Genomic DNA, 19,124 nt, shown 5'->3' on the forward strand with positions numbered 1-19,124 from the left:
AATGCATAATCCGTTTCTTGACTCTCACTTCAGTTCTCAGACATCTTGCTGCAAAGTGGTTCCAACACAGAATGTTCTTGTGGCTGAGAAAGGGTGGATTATGAATGGATTAGGCTGAGAAGTGTTGGATTGCTTTCTTTGGCATTTTTTCACCCCAAAATTGCATATTCTTAAGCAGGAGACGGTACAGTGTCACAGTTAGGATGGAAGATTCTGGATTCAGACTTAGTTTCCTCATTGTAAAATAAGAATAGTACCTACTTCAAAGGTGGTTGTGAGAATTAAATGAAACAGTATTTGTAAATTGCTTAGGACAGTGCCTGACACATAATGGGCACTCAGTGTGTTATCTATTATTATTATTATTTTAATTTAATTAATATCATTCCAACCCTATAAGTAGAAATGAGAATTGTAAGGGTGGAGGAAGCCTGTTCTATTTCCCAGATGGTAGAGTAGGCAGATGGGTTCTAGGTTAGTCAGGGATTCCCTGAGCAAGGAACTTTCAAATCCAGCCATACTGGAGTCTGCAGCAGCAAGGCCTTGGGAAATCTACTCGAGATAAGTCTCTGGAGTTGTTCATGTTCACCCTGAAGACAATGTGGCATCATAGCAATCACCACTTTCCCCTTTCCCCCCAAGAATGGCAGCGGGGTTGGTCCTGTCACATGGAAAATCCCCTTATGACATGGTCACATGGGTACAGTCACATGTTGTTTAATGACAGGGATACTTTCTGAGAAATCTGTCTTAAGGTGATTTTGTCATTGTGCAAACCTCACAGAGTGTAGTTACACAACTAGATGGTATAAACTACTACACACCTAGGCTATCTTAGTATAGCCTATTGCTCCTAGGCTACAAACCTACATAGCATGTTACTGTACAGAATACTGTAGGCAGTTGTAACACAATGGTAAGTATTTGTGTATCTAAACATAGAAAAGGTACAGTAAAAGTAAAGTATTATAATCTTACAGGACCATCATCATATATGTAGTCCATCATTGATTGAAAGGTTATTATGCAGTGCAGGACTGTATAACCGAAGCTACTTCATAAGGACCTCCTGACAATAGGATCATTAGAAATAGTCCCATGGCTGCTGCAACACTATACTGGAAATAACAAGCTTATGCAGCACTTTACTATGTGCCAGCCACTGTTCTAGCTGCTGTATGAACACTTATGAAGCCATTCTACAGATGAGGAAACTGAAGCATAGGAAGGCTAACAGCCACACAGCTAGTAAATGGCAGAGCTGGGATTCAAATCCAGGGAGTCTGTAATCCCAGAACACTGGGAGGCCAAGGAGGGAGGATCGCTTGAGCTCAGCAGTTTGAGGCTATGATCATGCCACTGAACTCCAGACTGAGTGACAGAGAGAAGCCCTGTTTCTGAGAGGAAAAAAAAAAAAAAAAAAGTTTAAAAGTCTGCACACTCTTTGACCAAGAAAGTTTACTTCTGAGAAATTTTTCCAGGAAATAATCATTATCCACAGGATGTTTATCTCAATTAGCTTTTGCTGTGTAACACACCACCTCAAACTTGGTGGATTAAAATAACATTTATTATTTCTCATATTCTGTGGGTTGATTGGGTGGTTCAGGATGGGCCAGCTCAGCAGGAGCTGGATGGTCTAGGCTTCAGCTGGGTTGCTTGAACCCTGTCTCTATGTAGTCTCTCCTCTTCCAGTAGGCTAGGCCAGGCTTCTTCATATGGTGGTCTGGGGATTCTCAGCAAAAAAGAGGGGCAAACCCCAATATACAAACATTTTTTCAAGTCTTTGCTTGGATCACATTTGCTAATGTCCACATTGGGCAAAGCAAGTCACATGGTCAAGCTCAGATTCAGGGATAGGAAAATAGATTCTACTTCTTGACTGGAAGAGGTATAAAATATCGTCACTTATTTTCTACAACATTTATTCATCACAGTACTATTTATAATGCCAAAAACATTGGGAAATTCAATGTCCAAGAGTAGAGGACTTGCTGAATAAATCAAACATCCATACAATGGATATTAAGCGATATTTACAAATGCTAGAAGAGAGTTAATGCTATAGGGAAATGTTCTCCATATAGAGTTAAGTTGGGGAGGAAAAGGATTATAAAATCTCATTTTTGTGAAGCAAAAAAGTATAAAAGCACAGATTCAAAAAGATTGGAAGGACATGCAACAAAATGTTAGTATGAATATATCTAATGATGACATTACTTTCAACTTTTTCTTTATGTTTTTCGGTACAGTAATAGCTAACATGTCTACAGTCCAACATTTACCTAAGCACTTTATATGTTAACTTATTTAATCCTTGCAATGACCTATTAAGATAGATTCTACCAATATCACTGTCCCTATTTTACAGATGAGGAGCCTTAGGAAATCTTGATAACTTGCCCAAAGTCACACATCAGGTGGAAAACAGAGCCTTGATTTGAATCTAAATTCCATGTTCTTAACCACTACACTATTGTCCTTTCACAGTCACTCTAGAGCTAAAGTGTGATGTTTGGTAAGTGGACTGTATCATTGGGTTTAAACCTCTTAAAAATTATTAAAGCCTTTTTCTTGCTAATATATAGAATAAAAGATGAAATTGATTCTGCTGGGATCCCAATACCATCCTCAGACATAACTATTATTGGGCATGGTGGCACATGCCTGTAATCCCAACTACTCAGGAGGCTGAGGCAGGAGGATAACTTGAGCCCAGGAGTATGAGTCCAGACTGGGCAACATAGTGAGACCCTGTCTCTAAAAGAAATTTTTTTAGAAAAGAGATAACCATTATTAGCAGTTTGATATGTATCCTTCTAGATCTTTTATATGTATTTCCATACCTAAACACACTATACGTATATATATATGTGTGTGTGTGTAGGTGTGTATACTTGTGTATATGTGTACATTTCCCACACATATGAAATTGTACTCTAAACTTGTTATTTGGTGACATTTTGGCAGGCCTTGGAGATCTTACCATGTCTGTTCACACAGATCTTCTTCATTCTTTTTTTGGTAATTTATCAGCATTTTTTTTTTTTTTTTTTTGAGACAGAGTCTTGCTCTGTTGCCCAGCATCAGCCTAGCTCACAGCAACCTCAAACTCCTGGGCTAAAGCGATCCTCCCACCTCGGCCTCTCAGAGTGCTAGGATTACAGGTGTGAGCCACCGCGCCAGGCCATTTATCAGCTTCTTTTAAATAAAATGAATCCTAGAAACACTCTTACAGTTTGGGCTTCCTTCAAGTGGATGGGGTAGGAGCAAAGGGCCCCCAGAGAAAGTTTAAGGAAGCACAATCATGGTCATAAGAAATGATAGTAAAAAGAGTACCCAAAATATTTTTAACAGCTTGTATTTGTTTCCCAAGGCTGCTGTAACAAACTGGGTAACTTAAAACAACAGAAACTTATTCTCACAGTTCTGGAGGCCAGAAGTCCAAAAACAAGGTGTCAGCAGGGCCATCCTCCCTCAGAGGCTCTGGAGAAGAATCTTTCCCTGCCTCTTCCAGCTTCCCTTGGCTCCCAGCAATCCCAACTGCCTCCCAGCAGTTCCTTGGCTTGTAACTCCATCACACCCATCTCTGCCTCTTTCATGAGGCCTTCTTCCTTATGCGTATGTGTCCATCCTCCTTGTATAAAGATATATCAGTGATTGGACTTAGGGCCCACCCTAATCTAGTATGACTTCCTCTTCATTTAATTATGTCTGCAAAAACCTATTTCCAAATAAAGGCGCATTCTGAGGTTATAGGTGGACATGAATTGGGGTGGTGGGTCCCTATTCAACTTATTACTCAGATCTACAGTTTCTATTTGAATAAAAGTGCCATTGACAAAAGGCATATTATTCTGTTTAGAATATATGAAGCAAGTATACTATTGAGAAATTCAATAGTGTCACACTGTCACACAACTCCATACAAACTTTGCTTCATTTTAGCTGTGAAAATGAATTTTCCCTCTCATGGGCAGGATGCAGAACATCAGAATTTTAAGTAGAGAATTTAAAGAAATCCCCTCACATTTTTGACAACATAGCTGAAACTTATATATCGCAAAATCTCTGTAATTTTGCACTTGGATCTTTTGCTTTAACCATGATCCAACATGCACAGCAGAAACAGGAATAAGATTATTTAAGAAGGTGCTAACCAAATTAATTCTAGGTTAAATTGTTGTTCCTCCAATCTCCCTCATTCTGGAAGGAGAAAAGAGAATTGTTTCAATTCTGCGCCCAGTGCTCTGGTCACATCCTTAACAAGAACCCTCACTGGCCCCTTTTTTAGCACTTTAGGTGAGGGGTAGCTTATTACCTTCTGAGACAACCCACTTCGCCTCAGGACAATTTCACTTCAACTATAAATCTGCCCTTAGTAAGTAGGTTTGATCATCTCTATGCTTCAGCCTAGAAAATGGGGCTCAGAGAGGTATGCAAATTATACAAACATGTGGCAGAAAAGACTGGAAGGATATATATTATATATCAAAGGCTATGTGTGATTTTTCTTATTTTCTTAAAATGTTACAAGTGCAAATGAATTAATTTTTAAAAGCCTTAAATATGGTCCTTCAGTTCAAGCTTACTTAGAAAGTGGCAGAGTCAGGATTGGAACCCATTGCCAGACAACTTGTAGTGGAGATGGAATTTTCTAGACTCCCCCCTAGTGACCCTGAGCTCCTCCCTCTATAGTCCTTCCAGTGTCAGGGCTCCTCTCACTCCAGCTGGGCCTCCACCTCCAGCTGCAGCCCTCATCCAAGAGACTGGGACAGAGCAGAGGAGGTCCTGGCAGGATTGTCCCCCAGGCCTGGGGCCTTGAGTGAGGCTGGCACTGAGGCATCCTCTTGCACCACTTCCGCGTCCGGTTCCCTGAGGGCAGCCACCTTGCATTAGCCTCTGTGTCCCTGGGACTAACACTTGATGAGGAAGTGTGGAAAGAAGGAAACCCAACACTGGGCAGCCTCACTAGCTATGTGATTTGGCCAGAATAAGGTAGGAATCGCCTCCGCCTGGGATGTGAACGTACAGAGAAGGTGCAGGGTGATTATTACCCTTATCAGCGCTGGCGTCACTGTCGCCGAATGTGAGACACCCCCTCCCCGCCAGACCAGTGATTGCGCCAGAGCTCCTGCGCGTTAGCAAGCAGGTGACGCCGCAGCTGACGGCCAGCCAGGGCGGGGGTGGGGGGTGAGGGGAGGAGGTAAGGGGGACAAGAGGGCGTGTTCACATCCGTGGGGCGAGAACTCTCCCGTGGTCCCCAGCAACAAGGGCTGGGGGCGCCCTCCGTCCCTCCCGCACTCCCTCAGGACGCTCACCGGCGCGTGCAGTGTCCTCAGGTGCTCCGGGCTTCCCCGCGTCAACCGCAGCCAGGGCGCCCCCTGCGACGCCGCCATTCATTCCTCCTCCTACACCACAAGCACAGCGCGGGCCTTCAGGGGCGGGGAACCGTCGGGCGCCGCGGGCGCTTTGAGTCGGGATTTCGGTGCCAGATGCAGGGCCAGGGGTGAAGGTGTTCGCTCCGGTGCGCGCTGCATCCGTCCAGTTAGTAAGGAGAGACTGAAATACACAGATTCGGGAGACGGAGACACGAGGGCAGGCACTCAGATACAGGGACCACGCATGGAGAAAGATACGGAAAGGCAAAGACACTTAAGAGGCAGATGTGGACAAAGACCGTAACACAGCGAAACAGATATGGGGGCACAGAAACAGAGGATACAGACAGACACATAGAGATAGACTGGCATATAGATAGGCAGAGACAGAAATAGAGGAGGGCAGAGACGCACAGACCCTGATGAACTGCGTAAGACCCGCGGGCAAATAGGATGCAAGAGCGCGCCAACTGCAAGGGCACCATCCACTGCCCTGAGCTCTTTTCCGAGTCCTGCCGGTTCTTGCCTTCCCCGCTTCTCACCCAGTACCAGACCCGCCCCCCTACCGCGTTTCCCACGCCCCCCGCCCCTTTCCATTGCCTGCCCTGCTATCGCCTTCCAGCCCAGACGCGCCCCGCCAGCTTTCGGTCCACCTCCCCAACAAGCCCGCTGACACGCCTCGCCTAGCCTGGGTGTCGGACTCCCGCAGGTACCAGGCTCGATCCCGCCCCACCTCCAACTCCGCCTCTCCCCGCCACATCCCGCCCCCGTTGGCCAATACAGTTCCCTGGGGCCCATGTGCCGTCCATTCCCCGCCACGGTGCGGGAACCTCCCACTACTGCTCCCTCCTCTCCCTGGCTAGCTGGGCGCGCTGCTGACCCCCGGCCCCGCCTCTTTTCCGTGGCCTGTGCCCGCCCCGCCTCCCCCGCGCCCCGCCCGCGGTGCTCTGCCGCAGTCGGGCGCTCATCGTCATTCCGCTCTCACCGCCGCCGCCGCCCCCGCCCCCGCCCCCAGCCCCCGCCCGGTTCCCGCCACCGCCGCCGCCGCCGCCTGCCCAGCGGCCCGGGAGGCGGAGGCGCGGGGGAGGAGGCCCCGCTTGGCTCCGCAGCCCCGGATGCTGCATGACTTCATCCTTCCGCCGGCTACCCTGCTGAGCTAGGGCCGGTCCGGCAGCTAGCCCGCCGTCCGCGCCCCGCTGCAGTCCCGCGCCCGCCCCGCGCCCGCCATGTCCGAGATCCTGCCCTACAGCGAGGACAAGATGGGCCGCTTCGGCGCAGACCCCGAGGGCTCCGATCTTTCCTTCAGCTGCCGCCTGCAGGACACCAACTCCTTCTTCGCGGGCAACCAGGCCAAGCGACCCCCTAAGCTGGGCCAGATCGGCCGAGCCAAGCGAGGTACGCGGCCCGGGCCCGGAGTCGCCGCCTGACCCAGAAACCCTTCGCCGGGCGCCCCCCGGCTGCCGTTCCCCGCCGAGTGCCCGCAGCTCTTGCCGCAGACCAGCGCAGCCAGCCGCTCTCCGGCCCGGGCTTGGTGGGGGGGGGGGGTCCCCGCTGCAGTGTTGTGTCCCCTTCTTCCCCTCTCCCGGGAACACAGTGCCCCGGATTCGATGTTCGCCACCTCTGGAAGCAGAGCCCTGGCACCCGGGCGAGGGGGAGGGGCCGGTAGGGGCATTTGGGGATGCTTGAAGTGGGAACAGGGGGTGACGGGCCGATTCTTAGGAATCAAATACTGAGTCGGTGAATGCTACGAAGAACCAGAACCTCCAGGTCGAGAGGGGCGTCCAACTGGAGAGAGGGCAGGGAGGCCGGAGGTTCGGTTGTCCTGCTTGTTTGCATGGGGCGGGAGGTTCTGTTGGTACCCAGATTGGAAGAGGGGTTCAAGCGGCAAGAGGTTTAGGTTGGGGAGAGGGCTGGACTAGCTGGATATTCTGTTTGAGCCCCATTTGAGGAGGGGGTTCTGTGGAAGTGAGGGCTGAAGAGGGGGATGCCATGAACGAGAGGTCTCTGATCAGCTCAGATAGGAGAAGATTCAGGCGACGGGAGGGCTTGTACTGGGTAGAATAGCTGGAGTCTTTGGAAGAGGGGCGTTCCGCCTTAGGGAGAGGAGGGGGTCTGTGGGAGAGAGGCTTGGCAGGAGAGTTCAGATGGGGAAGACACCGTGGCACAGGGTTCCGAGGGGCGTCGCTGGGTCACGGGCAGTAGCCGCGCGGGGTGCTAGGACTCGGGGCCGATTGTCGCCGCCGCCCCCCGAGGCCGCGCGGCTGACGCGCTTTCTCCCTGCGCAGTGGTGATCGAGGATGACCGGATAGACGACGTGCTGAAGGGGATGGGGGAGAAGCCGCCGTCCGGAGTGTAGACGCGCCGGCTCGGGCGGCGGGCTCCGGGCCCAGCCTCGCAGCGGCCAGGAGCGCGGGCTGGCGATGCGGCTGCGGGCGCCCCCAGCCCCGGCCCAAGCGCCCGCGGGCGGGGGCTGCAGGGCCGCGCCGCCGCCGCCGCCAGGCACTCCGGAGCTGTCCGCTTCAGCACCACGGCGGCTGCGGTAGCGGCAGCGCGGACCCGCCGGGAGCCCGCCGCCGCGCTCATGCACTTTAGAACCTCGGGCCGCAGCCCCACCCCGCACACCGGAACGGACACAGAGACCCGCGGCCCCCAGCCCCCGGCCCGCCCCCTCCCGCACGGCTCCCCTGCCCCGCCCCCCTCCGGCCAGTCTGGTCTGTGGACCCGGCGGCCGCAGGTGTCGGACCGCTCGCGGCCAGGGATGTTTGGCTGCGCATTTGCATGAGCTTTCCACCCACCTGAGCCCAGCCCTCCGGGCCGTTCCTCACCCCCACCCCTGTCTGGCGTGACCCCAGCCTCAGCCTCTTTCTAAGGGACTTCCTCAGCACATTTGTATTTTTATATCCGACTCTTTGTTTACTGGCTCTGCTCATGGTTCTGCCCTCCCCTCAGTCTCGGCCACGCTCTTCTGCGCCTGGCAGATAGGATGGATGTTGAGGCTGGGGTGGGACAAGCCCCCAATATGGTTACCAACCACATGGCCAGTCTGCCCAGGCCTGACCCCAGGAGGTTCTCTGGCAGACCCTTTCCCCCAAGGTATCATCACCTTCCAAGGGCCCAGATCTGATTTTACCTTGGACCCCTGCATCTTGCCCCTGGGAACCCACATGGGGACTGCTCTGCACCTTTGGATGACATCTGTGGCCCTGGAGATGTTCTCAACCCAGGGGTGCCCTTTGTAAATGTTCCTCCATCCTCACTGTACCAGGAGTGTGTGAATAAACACAGACCTCCGTGTGTGTGTGTGTGTGTGTGTGTGTGTGGCGGCTGCTTAGGTCGGCTCAGGAGCCAGGCCAAAATCGGAGGGGGGCAGGTACTTGGGAATGTTAGGTGCATGGTGCTGGTGGGGGAGGGTTGCCGAGTGAAGACAGGCAGGCCAGCCTGGCCTGGGAACATCAGTACAATATAGCCTCCTTGGGTACGGGTAAAACCCAAGCAGGACAAATCACCAGTGTTGGGGCTGCAGCTGGGGTCAGAGGCATAAAGCAATCTAGATTCAAAGTCTGCAGCCTCCTGTGAATAAATCCAGTTTGGATGAGGATCAGTAACAGGCCTCAGGGAGGGAGTCTCTGAGGCTGGCTGGTGTCCAGGGGGGTTGTGCTGAGCTTTCCCCCAGGGGATGAATCACTAGTGGTTTGATGTGGTGGCAGAGGTTAGGGAACCCAGAAGAGATCTGAGGAACCCAAGAAGGAAGCCAGAAACCTGGAATCTAGTTAGAAGGGCTGTATTGGTTCATGTGGGTTTGCTCCCACCTTCTGTCTTAGGCATGAGGTCCCTGGGAAGTGAGCACCTTGGACCCAACCTCAAGCCCTGAGTCAGGAATTCCAACTACATGAGAAGCCCAGGGCAGAATGGCAGTGAGGGCTGGAGGACCATGCTTCTGACCTCACAGCTGAATGGCACTAAGGAAATCCTCATGATCTGAGTCCTGAAGGAAGCAGGGTGAGGTAGGAGGTCTAGGGGGTGAAAGGATCTGGGACCCCAGGGCCAGCTGGGCCACACTGAGCTCTCCACCCTTGTGCATGAGGTAGAGATGGAAGTGGAAACCACTGCTGTAGGTTGCATGCCTCAGGGACCAGCCATAATGGGCTTGGGCATAGTGTCTGGTCCGAAAGTGGGGTGCAGCAGAGGTCATTGAGATGAACCGTCCCCCAGGGACCAGCACCCGGCTCACCTGCAAGACAGACAGAGAAGCCATCGGTGAGAAGTCGATCTGCAGGTTCTCAAAGGTCAGTACTGCTCCAGAGGCCCTCCCAGTCAAACCTCAGGTACTACCCTACATCCAGTAGCTCAGGCTTTCCATGGCAAAGACTAAGCCACCTTCTCTGCCCCTAGCATTCCATAGGGATAGAGCTATATTCTAGATAGGTATCCTTGTTAGTATAGTGGTGGGTAAAAAAATAAAGAAAGAAAAGGTAAGTAGACAGGTAGGAGCATGGGAGTGATGTCAGGTGTGAGGAGCACTATTTTCCTATCAACTGCTCACCTTCCCAGTCTGCATCACCTGTCTGGAACCTGGCTGCTACCTCGTCCCTATGGCAACCCAGTAGCCAAACATCAGCCTTTGTGCGCCTGGCCCCTCTAATGTTGACCCAGCTTAACCCTCCCCTTCCTCAGAGAACCACACTCCTAAGGTGACCCACTACCTGCTCCAAACCATGCTTTCTTCTGGCTTCTGATCTCCTGAGTTCTTCCAATCTCCTGAAACCTCAACCGCTCACCCCCACCTCTTGATCTACCTTTCTCTCTTGTTGCTCCCTCACCTCACTCAACACCTGGTCCACAGTGTGGACACCTTCAGAGGACACACTCCAGGGATCCCGTTCCCCAGCCAGCAGAGCATCCAAGGTGCCTTTCTCAAGGACCACATCAAAGGAGTCACTGGGGAAGTTCAATGCCCGCACGTCCATGGTCTCCCAGCGCAGCTTGGGCACGTGGGCATAGCGAGCCTGCATAGCAGCCACCACAACTGATGAGTAGTCCACACTGGTCACATCAGGGAAGCCTCCAAGGAACAGCTCATAGCTCAGGGCACTGTTCCCACAACCTGGGGTGGGAAGGCACGGATAGCAAAAGAGCTAGGTTAGCTTTGGTTCTCATCTCCCCTTGATTATTCATCCACTCGGCCTGTTTTCTCTCAGTCCAAACCCTCCAGTACTGAGAAGAGGTGGCATAGTGCAGAAAACAGCATGTGTCCTGGCATCACACAGACCTAGGCACAAACCCTGGCTCTATCATTCCTAGCTGTGTGGACTAGGGCGAGTTGTTTAAATAGTAGGAACTTGTATTTCCTATTCAGCAAAATGAAGACAACAATACCTAGTATACACACAGGATGTGATGCACTAAATTTAAGAATTAAAATAGCTGGAGAGCAGCTGAAGGAACTCTGAACTTGGGAGTTCAAAGATCTGGATTCTGATATCCCTAGTCACACAGCCATGGAAAATCATTCAACTCTTTCAGCCTCTGAGTTTCCCCAAACTCAGAATGGGGATAATATTAGCATTATTCAGATCCCTAACCCTAACCTCTTAGAGAAACTTGGAAGATATCAACCCTGGGAAGGCTTCATGTTAGGAGTTATTCTCCTACTTTGTTTTCTAAGGCAGTGAAGGGGAAACTAGGTGGGGACACACAGTGGAGCTGATCCCTTGTAATTTTTAGTGTATGTATTGAACGCTACATATTGGGCTCTGCTGATGAATAAAAGTCCCTGCCCTCAAGGAGCTCATGCTCCTTTGTTCTTCCAGTGGGATGAACAAATGTGTAACCAAGCAGTTGCCACATAACACGATGAGTGTTTCAATAGGGTCAGGCTATGAGAGCACATAGGAATGCCCCAACCCCACCTCAGGTGGGTCAGCCAAGAGTTTCCAGGGAGCTGACAACACAGCAGAGCTTTGAAAAACATAGTTTTGACAACTTCCAACATTCTGGTGAGAAGTGCCTGGAATGCAGTGTCAAAGAGGGCAGGGTCAGGTTAGAGAGTGGGTGGAGGTTAGAGGAGTAGATGTGGATCTACAGCCCAACAGGCATGACTTCCTCAGAAGATCCAGTGGCCCTCTTCCAGGCCCTCCTGTGGCCAGCTTCAGCCTGAGAACAGGGCTGTGACAGCTCTTGATGCCCGCATGAGGGGATCTCCAGGTCCTGGGATTAGGTTGCCTGTAATCCCCATTTACCTTCCTAAGAGGATCACAGGATCAGCAGTTGGGATAGCCCTAATCTAGCAGGGCTTGGCACCTGGACAGGGCACCCAGAGGCAGCTGGCTGGTCCTCAGCTGCCCCTTCCCATCTTCCTTTTCAAGCCCTGGGGCTCAGGGAGAGTACTATCTTGCCTGGGAAGACCCAACACATGCTTCCCCAAGTTGGAGCCACAAAAGCTCTGGTAGATACAGCACCTGGGATGGGGGATAAGGGTGGCTGAACAGGAGACTCTGACTCAATACCAGGCTGAAATCCCACTGGGTTCTCTGACTCACAATCCCTTCATTACCCCATACCTGACCTCATATGCCTGCAGAGCTCTGCCCAACTGTGGATAACCCCAAATTTCCTTCCTTTGTTCCCCTTGGTACAGGAAGGCATCTCCCAAGAGAACTTTACCAAAGAGGAAGGGAGAACAAAACCTAACCACTGGGTTGGTTATGCTTACAAAGCAGTGATTTCTGATTCTGTTACCTCAGTAATGTGGGGCTAGCAACTAAGGTGGGGCTTCAGAAGGCCACTGCCTTCCAAAGTGGGGCCTTAGGGAAGCAGAGTCTTGAAGAAATGATCCAAATCCAAGAACGCATCACATGGGATCCTGGAGCTATGCGGATGCTAACTCAACACTAAGAGACTGTTAGCCAGAAGGCCAATTCACTCACTTTTTACGGGAAAAATAGCCATCACAGAGACTGGAGTTGAATGCTCTAGTCAGTCCCTTTTATCTTTATAGGAAATCTAAATTGGAAGCCAAATTATGATTAGACGATTCCTATGGAGCATGGAGTCAAGCAAGGATAGAGAATCAGAGAAGTATTAGGCCATTAAATATGAAATGTCCGATTTCTAATCAAAAGTGTAGTTTATATCTCAAACAAGAAGCAGTACAATTAATCAAAGTATGAGCCTAAACTATTGACACAATTTTGCTATCTTAACAGTAGCTTGTTTATGCTAGCAGCGAAGAAGCCTGTAGAGACAGTGGTGATGAAATCGCAAAAGGCATTTTCCACAGCTTGTTGAGAATTGAATATTTTTCCTTGCAAGAAGTGGTCCAAAGCCTGGAAGAAGTGGGATTCAGTTGGTGCAAGGTCTGGTGAATACAGTGGATGACAGAGAGTTTCCGAGTCTAGCCTCTGTAGTTTGAGTAGCATTGTTTGTGCCACAAGTGGTCAAGCATTGTCTTACAAGAGGATTGGCCTGTCTCTATTGACCAATCTCGGCTGCTTAATCACAAGCATCCTCATCATTTTGTCCAGCTGGTTGCAGCAGACATCTGCTGTAACCGATTGACCAGGTTTCATGAAGCTGTAGTGGATAAAACCAGCGCTGGACCACCAAACAGACACCATTAGCTTTTTTGGATGAATATTTAGTTTTGGACTGTGTTTCAGCACTTCATCTTTATCCAACCATTGTGCCAAACACTTGAGATTGTCAAAAAGAATCCATTTTTCACCACACTTAACAATATGGTGCAGAAATGTTTCACCTTTATGTCGTTACAGCAAAGGCAAGCTTCGAGATGATTTCTCTTCTGATGCTTGTTTAATTTATACAGAACCTATCTATCCAGCTTCTTGACCTTGCTGATTTGTCTCAAATGGTCCAATATTGTTGGAGTAGTAATGTCAAATCCTGCTGCTAATTCACGTGTAGGTTGAGATGGATTCGCTTCCACTATAGCTTTCAGCTCATCATTATCTACCTTGGTCTCAAGTTAGCCACATGGCTCATTTTCAATATTAAAATCACCAGAACAGAACTTCTCAAACCATCAACATACTGTGCATTCATTAGCCACAGCCTTCCCAAACAATTCATTGACATTTTGAGCTGTCTGTGCTGCATTTCCACAATAGAACTCACATTCAAAAATAACATGAATTTTAGTAGCACTGTCCTACTGAAGAAACTGCCATAACTTGAACCCCTGCCTGGTGTGTGGTTTCAGAATGTAATGAGGACTTCTTCTAAGCTCCAGGATGGCACTGGGGGCACCTCAGGGTGGATACAGTGATTTTGCCCCATCCCATTGAGGGAAAGTTAGTTTAGTTGTGAATATCACACCATCATGAGGTTCTCTGCAAGAAAGTGCCACTCCCCACAGCCCTGGCCAGAGTGGTCTCTGGCGAGCAGACAGCTGCTGGCCCTTGCCTCTCAGATCCTGGACAGGCCTTTGCTAGGGATTTGCTTCTCTCCTGGGCACTGTTCATTCACGGCCCAGCCTCCTGAGGCACCTGGCCTTGGGCTGCAGCCCTTTGGAGGGCTGCCCGTTGGTCCTAGAGTGGGGCCTCCAGGAGTGGCTCAGGTCCCCTCAGCCCCCCAACCCTGAGTTCAGGCCATTACCTTTCTCCTGCCCACCTCCCTGCCTTTGCTTGACTGACTGCATGGCTATCCTCCAGCACCAGGTAGCTCCTGCAGCCAGTGACCTGGCAGGAGGTCCCTGGTGATTATAAAACTGTTCAATAAGGGAAATTCAGAATGAAGTGGAAGAAGGAAGAAAGGCACATCCCTACCCCTGAAGGCTGCTTCCCTCCAGCCTCCAGTGGGTTGCTAGGCCATGATCAGAAAGGAGCTTTTGCCACACTCAGCCGTGGGGCCTCGGTCTGTCCCAAGTCTGCTCTTTTCCCCATGTGGTGACGGATGCCTCTGGACAAAAACTTCCTTATTTAAAAAGTTAAAATCATGCTTTAATGTTTTAGTCCATTAGGTGTCTTATAACAAAATACCATAAAACTGTGTGCCTTATAAACAACAGAAATCTATTTCTCATAGTTTTGGAGGCTGGAAGCCCAAGATCAAGATAATGGCATTAGTACCATTCATGAGGACTCCACCCCCATGACCTAATCATCTCCCGAAGGCCCACCTTAGGTGGGGGTATTTCAACATATGAATTTTGGGGAGACACAAACATTCAGAATATAGCAGGATATATTATGGCGCTAACAATTGCAGAGTGCCTCTGATCAAGCTCAGCATTCCAGTCAAGGCACGTGTATGTGAAGAGTGAGATGGGCTCTGACACACACAGCCCTCACCCTGGGTGAGCAGCCCCACAGGTCTCTCCCTTCTGCAGCCATGTGCAAGGGTGGGCCTCCTCTAAGGGCCTCCCCACTGCACTCAGTCCTCTCCAGGGGACCAGGGCAGGGGCTGAGGGTGGCACACCAGGCTGGGGAAGAGGATAGCAAAGGGATGAAACACCAAAAGTGGCAGTGGTGAGGGTTTCCACACATGCCCAATGTGTGTTAAAAAACAGAATCCCTACATCTGCCTGAGAGAAATAAAAACATACAACCCCCCCCAAAAGAAAATAACACAAATTTTTGACTTATTCATGGTTCCACAAAAATTGCTCAAAAAAAAAAAAAAAAATAAAAAAAAATTGGAAGATAATCACAAGCCAAAACATGCATTTGAAAGACTGAGGATGTACCTTCAAATAAAAACAAAACAAGAAGTGTCAAAGTGAAATGTCAGAGATATCAACCATCAAACTTAGTACTTAAGGAAATCAGACATTTCATAGTTAATAACCTAATACAATGATGGCAAAGTGGGGATAGCCATCCATATGCATTCACCTGCTGTAGGGACCAGAAACACAAGTCCTCAGGCAGGACACTCTGTTCTCTGAACAGTCCTGGATAAATTGCCTCTCTGATCCCCATTTTCAATAACAATGATAGCTAAGAGACACTGAACACCAGGCACTATGCTAAGCATTTTATAAGAATTATTTCAGTTTATTTTTGCAATAGATCCATATAAAAGATACTATTAGTACCATTCCCATTTTCTAGATGGGAAAATTGAAGACAGTGAGTAAGAAACTTTCCCAAGGTCACATGCTCAGTGGAAAAACCAGAATTTGGACCCATGTGTGTATCACTCCAGAACCAGAGCTCTTAAACCACTGTGCTCAACTGCCTCCAGTTTTCAAGAGGCCCACTCACCTCCAGCAGGGATATTCCATCTTTAGCTATATCAATATGACCATTAGGCTGTAATTCACAATGTAGTTATTTTACCAGTTTCAACAGAGTTCTAGATGCCTCTCTTGTTTTTTTCTTTTCTTTTTTTTTAAGACAGAGTCTCACCCAGTCGCCAGGGCTAGAGTGCAGTGGCATCGTCATAGCTCACTGCAACCCCAAACTCCTGGACTCAAGTGATCCTCCTGCCTCAGCCTCATAAGTAGCTGAGACTACAGGTTTAGGCCACAACATCAGGCTAATTTTTCTATTTTTAGTGGAGACGGGGTCTTGCTCTTGCTCAGGCTGATTTTAAACTCCTGAGCTCAAGCAATCCTGCTGCCTCGGCCTCCCAGAGTGCTAGGATTACAGGTGTGAGCCACCACGCCCAGCCTAGATGCTTCTCTTCACCCATCTGTGTGGTACAGAAAAAGTATTATAGAAGGTCGCATCAGGGGGGACGGAATCGGAAGAAAGAAAAAAAAAAAAGAAGGTCGCATCAGAAGGCACTCTTATTGCACCACTTACTTGCTGCAATGACAGTAGTGGACGCTGTTGGTGCTCTGACCAGATCCCCTCAGAGTCCTTCTACTAATTTTGTATGTCCCAGTTTTGGTGTGTGTTTACTTCTAATGGTTTGCCATCTGTGATTCTTCAAGCTGAAAATACACCCAACGAAACTTTTGCCTGAGATCACAATCTTGCTTGGCTTCTTCCCTTTCCCTGTTACCCTGATCTCTTACCAATTCTCCTGGGAGCACTGTCCTAACAAATGACTTAGACATGAATCCTCCTCTTAAGGATTTGCTTCTGGGGAACCCAACCTAAGACAATGACCTACAGCAAGTGTTGCCAAAATCTAGCTTGCCACTTGCTTTTGTAAATAAAGTTTTATTGAAACATAGCTATTTTCATTCACTTTTGTATTGTCTGTAGCTGCTTTTCCACTACAACAGCAGAACTGACTAGTTATGAGAGGGATTTTTCGACCATGTTCAGAAAAAGTTTACAGACCCATAATCTAGAGTAAGTCTCTTAATACTTATGACTCACCTTTAGGGGATGTCATAAGAATTAAGTAAGTTAGAAAGGGCCCATCACATTTCCTGGCACTTATCAGGTGCTCAACTTATGTTTGTTGAGGTGGAATGTAACATAGGGTACTCAAGTTGTGGGTCCTGTTCTTAGATCTTCAGGATCATGCCTAGAAAGTTTTCTCTTTTGATTTTTAGACATTTCACCTCTCCTATCCAGAAAAGGATACCTCCCAGTCAAGCAGAATTTAAGATGGTACTACTCTGACAATCACCAGCATAAAAATCAGCTGTAGAGTTTATTGAAAATATAGATTCCTGGGACCCACCTTAGACCATCCCTAGAATTAGAATCTCAGGGTGGGGTCTAGCTTTCCAGGTGATTTTCATACATACTAAAGCTTGAAAAACATACATCTATGGTAAATCTATAAATGAATGCAATGATTTAAAATGAGAATATTCAAGAAAGTGTTTACCTGTGTGGGGAACAGGTTTAGGAAGGACCACACAGAAAATTTTGAATGTAATTTTCATTTTGCCAGGAATTGTTCTAGGTATCTTTCATACTTGTTCAATCATCCTAAAACTCAATAAATAAGTCATCTTATTTCTTTAAGGCTGAGAAAATGGAGGCACAGAAATTTATGTATTTTGTCCAGGATTAAACAGCCAGTATAAGCTGAGCCAAGATTTCAACATAATTAGCTGCCTCCCGAGTTTTAAGTTTTTTTTTTTTTTTTTTGAGACAGAGTCTCACTCTGCCCCCCAGCTAGAATGCAGTGGCATCATCATTGCTCACTACCACTCCAACTCCTGGGCTCCAGCGATCCTCTTGCCTCAGCCTCTCGAGTAGCTGAGACTACAGGCATGCGCCACCACGCCTGGCTAATTTTTTCTAATTCTTGTACAGATGGGGGTCTCGCTCTTGCTCAGGCTGGTCTTGAGCTCAAGCAATGCTCCCGCCTCAGCCTCCCAGAGTGCTAGGATTATAGGCGTGAGCCACCATGCCGGGCCAAGAGTTCAAGTTCTTAATCACAAAGTTACACTTCCTTTTTAGTCCTAGTCAGGTTCTATTTCTCGAACTAAGTAGAACAGATACACACATTCGACTTGTTATTTATACCATATATATATATATAGTATTATAGATGTCTTTTGTATTTATTACATTAAATACTTCACTTAAACATATAAAGGCTTTTTACAAAGAGCAAAAATAAAAACTATAACTGGAAGGAAACCTGTTACTCATTCAGACATCACTAGAGCCTTCAAGACTGACAGTGGGAGAAAACCCCAAGAAGGCAGTTGGACTTCTCAGAGACCCACGTTGCGTCTCACCACTTCCCTCTGTGGAGTCGCGCTAATCTCCGCTGCAATCTCCCCTCCGACCTCAGAGGGCGCTTTACTCACCCTCACTTCACAGGAGGCATAGGATCAAGTTTCAGTTAGGGGTCCCAGAGTGATGAGACGATAACTGTCCCCAGGTGACTCTCTCTGTGGGTCCCAGCATCCATGGGACCAAAAGAAACGCGCTAGGCATTGTGCTCTAGGTGCCTGCACGTGCCTTATCCGACTTGAACTCGCAGTCCCATTTCTAGAACTGAATCCGAAGCTCAGAACAGGTTCATGACCTGTTCTAAGTTATACAGTCAATTAGCGCTGGGACTTAAACTAGGTACTCTGAGTTCTCCGGTGCCCGAGGCTGCCTCCCGAGGGCCCCCGGACCGACAATCTCTAACTCGTGTTTGCCCTAGCTAAATACAGCCAGGATTCTGAAGGTATCGGACCTTGGCTCCAGACTCGGGCATCCTCTAACAGAGGTAGACAGCAGGAAACCGGACGGGGCCAGGCGCAGGCGGAGCCGATCCTGGCACCTCCACCTGGGTGAGAAAGCGCTGGGACTACCCACCTAGCACGAGGATACGGTCCTCCGGCCGTAGCTCCGGCTCTAGGAGGGCACGGAAGGAAGAGAAGTCCCCGAACCACTCGTAGGGAGCAGAATCGGCTGCGTCTCGGTAGCGCTGATCCCAGTACTGGACCTCTCGGTACCCGCAGTTTCGCTCGGGTAACTCCGGCTGGGGAGCCGTGGCCCCCGGAGAGGCCATGCTCTCAGCAGCCCGGCCGGCAGAGCACCCGGCCTTCCTAGCCAATCCGGATGGCGGATGTGGGAGGCGGGAACCTTTTGTCTCCGCCCACCGTCTGCAGTTGCCCAACACAAACACGTGGAACTTCCGTCCCCTGCTAAGCACACTTGGAAAAATCCTCCGGCTGGGAAAACCGTAGCGTCCAGACCCTGAATCCTCCGGCTTTACTGCCCACTCGTTTCCTAGGATGACACTGATAGTGTCAGACTTTATTCATGCTCTTAATTGCGTCCTCTTATATTTTCAACGTGAATGGCTCCTCCCGTTAAGAAGTCTGAAAATTATTCTGCTTCTGAATACTTTGAAAAAGAAAAAAAAAAG

The 19,124-nt window shown here is 49.1% G+C and overlaps 2 protein-coding genes across 2 annotated transcripts; one reads left to right on the forward strand and one right to left on the reverse strand.

The window, feature by feature from the left end:
- The first annotated feature begins 6,353 nt into the window (after positions 1-6,353).
- Positions 6,354-8,909, forward strand: CAMK2N2 (calcium/calmodulin dependent protein kinase II inhibitor 2). Its single transcript, XM_069472834.1, has 2 exons — positions 6,354-6,776; positions 7,667-8,909. Exons 1-2 carry the CDS (start codon positions 6,608-6,610, stop codon positions 7,735-7,737), a joined length of 240 nt encoding a protein of 79 aa, XP_069328935.1. The 5' UTR covers positions 6,354-6,607; the 3' UTR covers positions 7,738-8,909.
- Positions 8,910-18,791, reverse strand: EEF1AKMT4 (EEF1A lysine methyltransferase 4). Its single transcript, XM_069472831.1, has 3 exons — positions 18,569-18,791; positions 10,202-10,485; positions 8,910-9,612 (listed from the first exon to the last, which is right to left on the reverse strand). Exons 1-3 carry the CDS (start codon positions 18,762-18,764, stop codon positions 9,325-9,327), a joined length of 768 nt encoding a protein of 255 aa, XP_069328932.1. The 5' UTR covers positions 18,765-18,791; the 3' UTR covers positions 8,910-9,324.
- Between the last annotated feature and the right edge of the window lie 333 nt (positions 18,792-19,124).

This window comes from Eulemur rufifrons, chromosome 7, assembly GCF_041146395.1.
Source record: "Eulemur rufifrons isolate Redbay chromosome 7, OSU_ERuf_1, whole genome shotgun sequence".
NCBI lineage: Eukaryota > Metazoa > Chordata > Mammalia > Primates > Lemuridae > Eulemur > Eulemur rufifrons.

Coding starts and splice junctions, on each gene's coding strand:
- EEF1AKMT4 (XM_069472831.1), bottom strand. CDS start 18,764: ATGGCCTCTCCGGGGGCCACGGCTCCCCAGCCGGAGTTACCCGAGCGA. Junction 10,486..18,568: donor GGACCGTATCCTCGTGCTAG/GTGGGTAGTCCC, acceptor TTCCCACCCCAG/GTTGTGGGAACAGTGCCCTG. Junction 9,613..10,201: donor TGGACCAGGTGTTGAGTGAG/GTGAGGGAGCAA, acceptor TCTGTCTTGCAG/GTGAGCCGGGTGCTGGTCCC.
- CAMK2N2 (XM_069472834.1), top strand. CDS start 6,608: ATGTCCGAGATCCTGCCCTACAGCGAGGACAAGATGGGCCGCTTCGGC. Junction 6,777..7,666: donor GATCGGCCGAGCCAAGCGAG/GTACGCGGCCCG, acceptor CTCCCTGCGCAG/TGGTGATCGAGGATGACCGG.